At 41.0% G+C, this 11,725-nt stretch overlaps 1 protein-coding gene and 1 pseudogene across 1 annotated transcript; both read left to right on the top strand.

The window, feature by feature from the left end:
- The first annotated feature begins 274 nt into the window (after positions 1-274).
- Positions 275-1,168, top strand: LOC144666984 (adenosine receptor A2a-like; annotated as a pseudogene).
- A 5,690-nt stretch (positions 1,169-6,858) lies between these two features.
- LOC144650386 (adenosine receptor A2a-like) lies at positions 6,859-9,099 on the top strand. Its single transcript, XM_078510054.1, has one exon. It carries the CDS (start codon positions 6,896-6,898, stop codon positions 7,760-7,762), a length of 867 nt encoding a protein of 288 aa, XP_078366180.1. The 5' UTR covers positions 6,859-6,895; the 3' UTR covers positions 7,763-9,099.
- The last annotated feature ends 2,626 nt before the right edge of the window (positions 9,100-11,725 follow it).

Here is an 11,725-nt window from a genome sequence, read left to right as displayed (position 1 = left end):
ACCGTTTTCGAGGAACATTTTCTGATCTTCATTCGTGCTGTCATGGGAGACAGTCAGTATTGTTTAACATTGTTGGTTTATGAAAAAATATAAATGCGGTGCCCGGGGGTACCGTCCAAGCTGAAAACGTGTTTCCGATCACACTCAGCTTTCCACACAGCATTGGACAGCTTTGTCTACTTACTGTGTCAAATGCTCGCTTGGTAAATCCTATCGAGGACAGCGATAATAACTCAGCAAAACGAATTCACAGTTCGTCCCTTCATTCGCTAAAATGGTGGCGGAAATTTGGCTCAATGTTATCGGCTGGTTCCTTTCAGTCGCAACAGCAATTGGAAATGGCTTTCTAGTCTTCATTCCTCGGCCAACTGGTTCGTCCTTTCCTTAGCAGTGGCCGACTTTGGAGTCGGAGTCGCCGTTTTTCCATCAAGTTATTTTTGTAATTACTCAAAGGTGTGCAACGTCAGGGTGTACATGGCATTCTTCTGGTTCTTCCTCCACTCTTCTGTCACAAATCTTTGCGTCTTGACTTTGGATCGTTACATCGCCATCGTTTACCCACTCAGATACAACACCTCCATAACTAAGAGACGCCCTGGAATGGTTATCCTGACAGCATGGTTGATTCCCTTCGCAATCTCATTGTCACTTTTGGTGGGAATGTTCACCATAAACTCCAACACGGCGCGGACTGCTTTACTGTTAACCGACGTCTCGGCCTTTGACATAATATCTTGTGTGTTGCTCCTCTATGCCGTTGTTCGTATTCTAGTTGTTGCACGTGCACATTCGCGCCAAGAAGCGGCAATTGAACTGCAGCCTAGTCACTCATCCACGGAAACTGCAACTCAGCTGGCAACTTCGCGTCGACGTAGAAAGCACAACACAGCTCGTTTCATAATTGCTATTGTCGTGCTCTTCTTGGGATGCTACATAGTGGTAAATTACTTAGTTTTGTGCCTGACGTTATCTTGTCAAGTGTCCGACAAAGCTGGCCAGATCCTCAGTATATTCTTAGTACTCAATTCTGCTGTCAATCCTCTGGTTTACGCGTTTTTGAAGAAGGATATTAAGATGGAAACAAAGAAGCTTATTTGCAGAGGAAACTAAAACGAAGATTCCGTACGTACTCTCTAAAACATTGATATTTGCATGTATCCTTGGAGTATCTAAACTTAAAGAAAATACTCTAGAGAATAACATTTTCATTTTATCTCGTGAACACGGTAAAGGCTTGCTACCTTACCTGTCTATATTTAATATTGTTCTTGAAAATGATTTACTTTTACTTATACATAATTAGTAGTATCAACTTCAACACATTTTAATTTTTTAGATGCAAGGTCAGGTGCATAAAAGCGACCAATTTTTATTCGTAGGGAAACCGTAAAATCTTTACTGACAAGGCCCGATCTGGGCGAGAAAATTGCTGTTTCTTCTAGAAACCGGTAAAATTGTAGCCGTGTCGTTTAAACACGACAAAAGACCAAGCCAATTGCAAAGCTTCGAGTCAACAAAAGGATGACTCATCTGAAGCCGTATAAATGTAAATTTGCAGAAACCCAAAGCGGCGCATGTTTAAATGGCCTTTTTAATTGCGTCAGATGTTCGTGTAGATTTTAAAAGCAAAGTTTTTAAGATTTGCTATTATAAACACAGTCTGATTTCAGTAAATAGATATAGCAAGACTTTTAATTTAATTTTAACCTCATTTAATTTAATTCATTTTCCCGATCCTTGCAGATTGTGTGTCAATAGCCATGTGTTTGCATAATCGTTCCTCGGCACGTAGTAGGAGTAGGTCGAAACATATCAACATTGAGCTTTGTAAATGCGCTATATAAGCACCTATATCATTCACTCATTCATCAAAACGGTGTGAACCAAAGCAATGCAATAATATTTCCACCTTTAATGATAACTGCAGTTAAATCTAATTTTCATGATCTGAGTTTGTAATTTAATGGAAATACATATATTTTCCTACATAGTGAAAACTAAATGGTTTTCATGGTGATTTATAATAAAGGTGGAATGTTATTTCAATTAAAGATGTTTTAGTTAAACATTTTAAAATAAAAACTAGCGATATAAGTATAGAACAGCGTTTCGCTGACTTCATGACAGCATTTTCAAGTTTAGTGTAAATGTCAAGTACGATAGCTACTGATGAATATCATTTTATAATAGAGCGTGAAGAATGTAGTAAAGTATTTTGAATGTAATAAGAGGTACAGAAAAATTAGGAACGCATTATTATTTGCTTTGCACAAAAGAAGAGGTATTATTATTTTCATCTTGGGTATAAGATGTTTATCCTCCGATTTAATCGTTTGTTTGTTTGTTTTTTTGTTATTTTAATTATCATTTGGTTAGTTTTATTGCCCGTAGTGACCATCAATTTTAATTAACTATTTGGTCTAAGTAGCAGTAGGACAGTCGTTAGACTGCGTAACTTGCAGGCAGGCAAGTTATAATTTTTAAGAAGAACGACAAAATGTTTGAGTTTTTAAAACACGTTTCGACAGTTTCTCGGTCATCTTCAGTTATAGACCATTAAGTTATAAAGTTGAATTTGTAATGAGTAAATAGAAATGCGTATCATGAATTAAAAAGGCTACCCGCCACTGAACTCGGAAAATGAATCATAAAGGGAAAATAAAGTTGGTGTAACTGGTTCTTTGTGTGGAAGGTTTTCAGTAACGACGGCCACCAACAAAGCCATCGGCCCACTTAACAAGCGGTATGTCACACGACCTCCCCCTCCCAGAACTGAAACAGTTCTCAACTTGTGTTACTAGGGTTACTATGACTTACTTGACTTAAACCCTTGAGTTCCCATTGGAGCATAGGTCGTCCACCAGACACCTCCATCTTCCCCTGTCCTTGGCCACTTTTTCCAGTTGCTTTCTGACTCACCCCAGTCTGTTGCATTTCAGCCTCAGTTGATCTTCTGCTTTATTTTTCGGCCTTTCTCGGTTCCTTTTACCCCGAGGTGTCCGTCGAAGGGAATGCCTGGTCACATTGGCATAGGGCTTTCTCGGCTTATGGCCTAGCCAGGGCCTTTTCTTTTTCCTGACTTGCAACTGGCGAGGTTGTTGTTCTGCCTCTTCCATAGATCTTCATTTCTGACTTTGTCTTGCCATCGAACTCGGAGGATATGCCGGAGACAGCGGTCGACGAAAGACTGTATCCTGTTGTTGGAACTTTGGTGACACGCCAGGTTTCACGGGCATTCGGAAGAACACTCTTCACATTGGTATTGAAGATTCTAAGCTTGGTCTTCGCTGAGATTGCACGTGACCCCCAAATTGTTCTTTGGATATGGAATGCAGTTGGTGGCCTTCCCAATCCTTGCTACGTAGTCCTGGTCTGTTCCACCCTTATAAGAGACAATGCTGCCAAGGAGGTGAACTTTTCGATGTCGTGGATTTCGTCTCCTCTGATGTTAAAGGTGGCGTTATTTCCCTAGTTTACTCGCACGCTCTTCGTCTTTTGGATGTTAATCTTTAAGCCAATCATTGTAGTTGTTTCTCTCATGCTTTTGAGCTTCTATGCCATGTTGTTGTGCTACAATGGTGCCACGACATCAGCAAAATCGATGTCTTCAAGGTGCTTCGACAGTGACCATTGGATACCTCTTGCTTGATCATTGGTTGGTTTCTTCATGATCCAGTCCATAACTAACAGAAATAGAAAGGGAGACTGTAGACATCCTTGTCGTAACACCAGACAGCACTGTGAACGGTTCTGTTTGTGTGTTTCCAAGGATAACTTGGCATGTTGATGGTTCATAGGCCAGTCTGACCGCCCGGATTATCTTCTCCGGGATTCCATAGTGCTGGAGCAGAATCCAGAGGGTCGTCCTACCTACACTATCGAATGCCTTTTCGTAGTCGATAAAAACTACATACAGTGACGTGTTCCACTCGAAGGATTGCTCAAGTATCATCTGGAGCGTAGCGATCTGATCTGTGCACGAGCGCTCCTGACGGAAGCCGGCTTGTTCATCGCGAAGTATTGCCTCCACCTCTTCCTTCGTCCTCTCTCAGAGCACTCTACTAAAACCTTTTCTAGGAATTGATAAAAACGTAATGCCTATCTAGTTTTCACACTCTTTCAGGCTCCCTTTCTAGGTAGTTTCACCAGATGGCCACATTTCCAATCTTTGGGTATTTGCTCTGTATTCCAGATCTTCTCAAACAGCTTGTGTAGGGAATCCACAGATGACTTCATATCAATTTTTAGTGCTTCTGGAGATATGCCGTCCGGGCCCGGGGCTTTGTCATTTTCAAGTGTTGTAGTGCTTTCCTGGTTTTCGCTTTTCGAAGATGCCCTGTCTTGATGTTCAAGGTGCCCTGCCTTCGAAGGTGTCCTCTCTTGATGTTGGTGATATTAGGTGCGATAGGTGTCACCTATCGCTCCTAATACCGTGGTAGTGTCCTATTCAGTAGTTCTTTGAAGTACTCTGTCCATCTGTTTAGTTGTTCATCTTCAGATGTCAATATTTTTTCATCCTTGCTGTGCACCTGATGGTGGGAGATGTTTTAAGTTGAATTAAGTAAAGATGACATGTACAGGTAGATCCGTTGGGTGCGTAATTTTTGCGTGCTCTGACTGCTATTAATAACGATATACGTCTGCAGAATGATGCCAGCCATTAATAAATTTTGTTATGCCTCACAACAGAAATTTCGCTTCCAATTGGACGTACGCGTGAACTCATCACATGATGCACTTCACAACTGTATCACTCCCCAGAGCAACAAAACTCACCAACTCTCTAAGGGCAACAACAGTAGTCTGGCACGTGATCAGGTCGTACCACCTCGACGCCGGAGACAACGTAGGCTCCATTTCCGCTGCTCTCTCGAATCGGGCGCGTTCCTCGAACAGCGACTGGTATTAAACTCACGAATCTCGTACTTATATATAAATGTGTCGCTGCCAGAATTTCGTTTCAATTGAATATGCATATGCTGGGTTCAATTCCAAACCGGCAGAAACATGAAAAATTCAGTTGTTTGCAGGAGACAGTTGAGACAGGAATCTCACTGCCTGTCCGTAATCTGTAATTGTAATTTGTTTCTCCTCAATCCTCAATGTTCCCGTAGCTAGGGTCTCGGAAAAAAAAAACAAAACGCACTGACTTCCTTTAGTCGTAAGTATTTATTCTCTATTATTTCGAGTGAAAGTTTCAAATAATCAAAAACAAGCTGAAAAATATAAAATATAACCTGTAAACAATGGATGAATGCTAATCTAAACTGCAAATTAACATTGGAATACTGCGCCGAAACATTGCAAATAAAGTTGCGCGGAAAGGAACACCTGGTTTGACTACAAGAAGAGAGAAGCTAATGAACCCAGAAAGTCATCGCTGCAGATAAGCTGTTTTACAGTACGATCTTCATGCATTTCGCGAGGAAGAAATGTACCCTACTGTGCCTTATGTTCACTGTCGCTCTCTTCAAGTTCTCTCATTCGTTCGTTGTGTTCTGTAGACTTATAATTAACCCTAAAATCGCAATCGCATTCAGCTTTCTTCTCTGAGTTCCGTCCCTCGATATTTGTTACTCCCCCCCCCCCCCCCCTCCCAAAAACCCGAACAATCCCATTAAAGCCTGTACAGATACGCCCGGGCAAGGCCATCACTCTTTTCATAATAAAATATGGCAGAACTCTGTTATGGCTTGAGTAGTTATTCCTTATTATTAAATTCTCAACCTCGGATATTGCACTTCTAGCTTTCTGATTGGTTCACTGAATCCCGGTTATCCGCTCGTTTACCTATGTTTGACCTTATATGGGAAATGAGTGCGGCAAGTGCCGCTCAGCGTAAAATTTTTCTGCGGGAAGCGACAGTTCCATCAGAAAAATGGTTGAAAACAGCAAATTTGGCGAGCTTTATGAACAAGAAATAATCAGCAGTGTCGACGAAAACCACAGAAATGCCATAGTAAAATTAAGTACGCAAAACAAAAGGATTGATGCGAAAAGTTTAATTAATAATACTTGTAAGCGCACAACAAGAGCGAGTGAATAAAGTAGAAAAGCAGCAAATAATTTACGAAAGAATGGCAAACTGACACAGTTTCATTCATTGTACGTCATAAAATTAGGCTCAGCACTTCTGTAAAGTTTGTTATACCTTTTAATCTTGGTCTTGTTCTTTTTTACTTCAATAAACCTGTTCCACTTTGAGCTCAATTTCGCTTCAAATAATATAGCAGTCTTGATGACAGCCGTGGAGCCGTAAATTACAAGTACAATGTAAACACTTGCTTCGCTCTACTTGCACAAGACGTGTAGTTTCCAGAAAAGATTTTGCTTCGGATCATCCCGTAAATCTCAACTGCTGTCACAATTTCCAGGATATATAGACGACTTTAGAGGAGATAACTGGATGAAAATCTTGGGAACTCTCTCGCTCGCTTTCCTCGTGTGTTTCATTCAACTCAAGAAGTGAACACCACGCCACAAATTTTCCCGCCTCCTCATACTATCACTTCATTTACATCAAAATGAAATGTCCAGTCGATTTAAACTTAAAGAAGAATTTAATAAAACAATTATTCTATTACCTCGTATCCAACGCGGGCTCATAGAATAATTGTTAATTAGCCGATGTTTGACGTTTATGATGTACATCAATCACGAAGAACCTCTCACCAATTGTTTGCCGTTTTAAGGAACCTTTTTTTCGGTGGACATTGTAGGTTTTGTAAGTTAAAAACGGTCTTCACTGCAAAGATCTTGTACGCACCAGTGAACAGCTGTGTCTACATTGAAAACAAGCCGTCGAGCGCTCACTGCTTGGAAATTCTACCGCGCCCATGACAGCGATAATATCTCAGCCAAAACGAATCGACAGTTCGTCTCTTCAAACATTAATATGGTGGCGGAAATTTCGCTCAATATTATCGGCTGGTTACTTTCAGTCCTAACAGCGATAGAAAACGGCTTTGTAGCCTTACTTGTCGCCAAAAATCGCCGACTTCATTCCTCGGCCAACTGGTTCGTCCTTTCCTTAGCAGTGGCCGACTTTGCGGTCGGAGTCGCCGTTTTTCCATCGAGTTATTTTTGTAATTACTCAACGGCGTGCAACGTCAGGGTGCAAATGGCATTCTACTGGTTCTTCCTCCACTCTTCTGTCACAAATCTTTGCGTCTTGACTTTGGATCGTTACATCGCCATCGTTCACCCACTCAGATACAACACCTTCATAACTAAGAGACGCCCTGGAATGGTTATCCTGACAGCATGGTTGATTCCCTTCGCAATCTCGTTGTCACTTTTGGTGGGAATGTTCGCCATAAACTCCAACACGGCGCGGAATGCTTTACTGTTAACCGACGTCTCGGCCTTTGACATAATATCCTGCGCACTGCTCCTCTATGCTGTTGTTCGTATCCTAGTTGTTGCACGTGCACAGTCGCGCCAAGAAGCGGCGATTGAGCTGCAGGTTCAGCCTAGTAACTCATCTACGGAAACTGCAACTCAGCTGACAACTTCGCTTCGACGTAGAAAGCACAACACAGCTCGTTTCATAATTGCTATTGTCGTGCTCTTCTTGGGATGCTACATAGTGGTAAACTACTTAGTTTTGTGCATGGCGTTTTCTTGTCAAGTGTCCGACAATGCTGGCCAAATCCTCAGTATATTCTTAGTACTCAACTCCGCTGTCAATCCTCTGGTTTACGCGTTTTTGAAGAAGGACATTAAGATGGAAACAAAGAAGCTCATTTGCAGAGGAAACTAAAACGAAGATTCCCTACGTACTCTCCAAAACATTGATATTTGCATGTATCATTGAAGAATCTAAACTTAAAGAAAATACTCTAGAGAATAACCTTTTCAGTTTATTTACAAAGCGATAAAATTGTAGCCGTTTCGTTTATACACTATCCGAAGACGAAGCCAAAGCTTCGAGCAACAAAAGGATGACTCATCTGAAGCCGTATTTAATGTAAATTTGCAGATACCCAAAACGGTGCATGTTTAAATGGCCTTGTTCAATGCATCAGATGTTTGAGATTTAAAAAGCAAAGTTCTTAAGACTTGTTATTATAAAGCACCGTCTGTGATTTCAGTTAATAAAAATAGCAAGACTTGTAATTTAATTTTAACCTCATTGAAAAAGATGTATCTTTTCCGATGCTTGCATGTAAGATATTGTGTCAATAATAGTCAGTGTGTGTTTGCATAATCTTTTCTCAGCACGTAGTTAGAATAGATCTGAACATATCACAACGGTGTGAGCCCACGCAATGAATAAAAATTCCACCTTTAGTGACAATTGCAATTAAATCTAATTTTCATGATCTGAGTTAATGGATAAACATACATGTTCTTATATAGTGAAAACTAAATTTAAAAAAGTAATCATGGTTTTCATGGTGATTTATAATAAAAGGTGGAATGTTATTTGCTTTGCACAAAAGAAGAGATTAGATTAGATGATCATCCTCCGCTTTATCATTTGTTTTTTTTAGTTTATCATTTGGTTAGTTTTATTGCCCCTAGTGACCACCAAATTTTAATTAACTATTTGGTCTAGATAGCAGCAGGAAAGTTGTTGGCCTGCGAAACTTGGAGGCAGGCAAGTTATAATTTTAAGAAAAACGACATTGAGTTTTAAAGACATGTTTCGACAGTTTTTCTGTCATCTTCAGTTACATACCATTAAGTTATAAAGTTGAATTTTTAGTGAGTACATAGAAATGCTTATAAGGAATTAAAGTGGCTATGAGCCACTGAACTCGGAAAATGAATCGTAAAACGGAAATAACGTTGGTGAGTAGTTAACTGAAAATTAATCTTTATTGAAGAACCATACGTCACAAACTGGTTTACATTAGGGTCGAAAAGAAATGTAAAAATTCTAGGGAAAATAACTGAATTAAAACTGCTGATTTAAGACTGATTGGTTCTTTGTGTGGAAGGTTTTCAGTAACGACGGGCACCAGCAAAGCCATCGGCCCACCTAACAAGTATGTCACAGGACTTCGCGGTGTAAAAGTTCTAAAACAGCTTACTCGCGAGAGACATAGCACCCGACCAAATACTAGATGTAGAATTGTAGCTTGTGAACTTCTGAATAAACTGACCAATATCTTTCAAATGGTGTATGGACATCCGGTTTATGCTTATTTATTTAAGAAAAAGGCGATTTGGCTTAGTGTTAAAGGCTTACTACATATGTGTTGAATTGAGTCAACATGCCATGTACAGGTTGATCCCTTTGACGCGTAATTTTTGCGTGCTCTGGTGTGCGTCTGCGGCATGATGCCTGCCGTTGATACGTTTTGTTATACCTCACAACAGAAATGCCGTTTCCTGTTGGACGTGAACTCATCGCGTGATGCACTTCAAAACTGTATCACTCCCCAGGGTAACAAAGCTCACTAACTCCCTTATGGAAACAGCAGTCACTCTGGCACGTGATCAGGTCCTACCACCACGACGCGGGAGACAACGCCGATTGAAAAGTAAATTTACATTTTACTTACGAATCTCGTACTAATATAAATGTAATGTTGCCAGAATTTCTTTTCAATTTAATATGCATAAGCGGGGTTCAATTCCAAACCGGCAGAAACATGAAAAATTCAGTTGTTTGCAGGAGACAGTGGCCTAATGGTTAGTGCGCCGGACTCCGGATCGAGCGGTCCGGGTTCGAAGGCCTGGCCGGGGTCATTGTGTTGTGTTCTTGGGCAAGACACTTTATTCTCATAGTGCCTCTCTCTTTACCCAGGTGTATATATGGGTACCGGCCACATAATGCTGGGGGGTACCCTGCGATGAACTAGCATCCCATTCAGGGGGGAGTAGAAATATTCCTAGCCGCTAAATGCTATCGAAACAGGGATAATTAAGCTCCGGCAGTATGAGCCACTAGGTTCGAGGCTTCCCTTCTTGCAGGAAACAGTTAAGACAGGAATCTCACTGCCTGTCGGAATTTGTAACTGTTGCAATTTGTTCCTCCTCATCCCCCAAATGTTCCCGGCCCTAGCTAGGGTCTCGGAAAAAACAAAGCGCACTGACTTCCTTTAGTCGTAAGTACTTAATATTCTCTATTATTAATTAGGGTGAAAGTTTCAAATACTCAAAAACAAGCTGAAAAACATAAAATATAACCTTTAAATACTGGATGAATTCTTATCTGCTAATCTTATCCTCAAATTAACACTGGAACACTGCGCCGAAACAATTCAAATAAAGTTACGTGGAAAAAAACACCCGGTTTGACTGTAATTATTTCTAGAAGGACATCTCTGCAGATAAGCTGTCTTACAGTACTACAATATTCATGCATTTCTTGAGGAAAAAAATGCGCCCTTCAGCTTCACTTCAAGTTCTCTCACTCGTTCGTTGTGTTCTCTAGACTTATAGTTAACCCTAAAATCGCAATCGCATTCAGCGTTCTTCTCTGAGTTCCGTCCCTCAATATTTGTGTGCCCCCTCCCCTCCCCCCCCCCCCCAAAAAAAAAAATAAATAAAATAAAATAAATAAAACTGAATGAAAAATCCCATAAACGTCTGTGCGGACACGCCCGGGCCATCACTCTTTTTCACAATAGACTCTGGCAGGTCTCTGTTATGGCTAGTAGTTGTTCCTTATAAGCCAACGTTTGACACGTTCATGATTTACATCAATCAAGGAGAACCTCTTACCAATAAGCCTTATACATGATAACGTCATATGCTCAAAATTCACCACCAAGCCTCGTTGACGCGAATTATTCTCAACCCTCTGCCACCCGGCTCTATACAGTTTTCACGTGGGTATTCTTTTCATCTTTGCTGCTAAGGGAATTCAGTCTGACGTAAACACGCATAAGGGCTATTGTTCGTGATCGTGAACCTTTTCAGATCTTTATTAATTGTCATTCTTGCTGTCATGGAAGATTTTTTCAGCTGGCATGCAAAATGGATACTGCATCGGTGGACATTGTAGGTTTATGAAATATTATAAATACGGTCCACACTGAAAAGATCGTTTCGCACACCTGTGAACAGCTTTGAAAACAAGCAGTAAAACGCTCGCTGCTTGGAAATCCTATCGAGGAAAGCGATAATACTCAGCCAAAACGAATTCACAGTTCGTCTCTTCATTCGTTAAAATGGTGGCGGAAATTTGGCTCAATTTTATCGGCTGGTTACTTTCAGTCGTAACGGCAATAGGAAACGGCTTTGCAGTCTTCCTTGTCCTCAAAATTCACCGACTTCATTCCTCGGCCAACAGGTTCGTCCTTTCCTTGGCAGTGGCCGACTTCGGAGTCGGAGTCGCCGTTTTCTCATCAAGTTATATTTGTAATTACTCAATGGTGTGCAACCTTAGGGTGTACGTGACATTCTACTGGTTTTTCCTCCACTGTTCAGTCACAAATCTTTGCCTCTTGACTTGGGATCGTTACATCGCCATCGTTCACCCACTCAGATACAACACCTCCATAACTTAGAGACGCCCTGGAATGGTTATCCTGACAGCATGGTTGATTCCCTTCGCAATCTCGCTGTTACTTTTGGTGGGAATGTACGCCACAAACTCCAGCACTGCGCAGAATGCATTATTCTTAATCGGCGTCTCGGCCTTTGACATAATATCCTGCGTGTTGCTCCTCTATGCTGTTGTTCGTATCCTAGTTGTTGCACGTGCACAATCGCACCAAGAAGCGGCGATTGAACTGCAGGTTCAGCCTAGCCACCCATCCATGGAAGC

The sequence above is a fragment of the Oculina patagonica genome, chromosome 1 (assembly GCF_052425735.1).
Source record: "Oculina patagonica isolate OP01 chromosome 1, crgOcupat, whole genome shotgun sequence".
Lineage (NCBI taxonomy): Eukaryota > Metazoa > Cnidaria > Anthozoa > Scleractinia > Oculinidae > Oculina > Oculina patagonica.
Note: the sequence above shows the minus strand (reverse complement) of the source record. Positions and strands in the feature narration are given on the sequence as shown.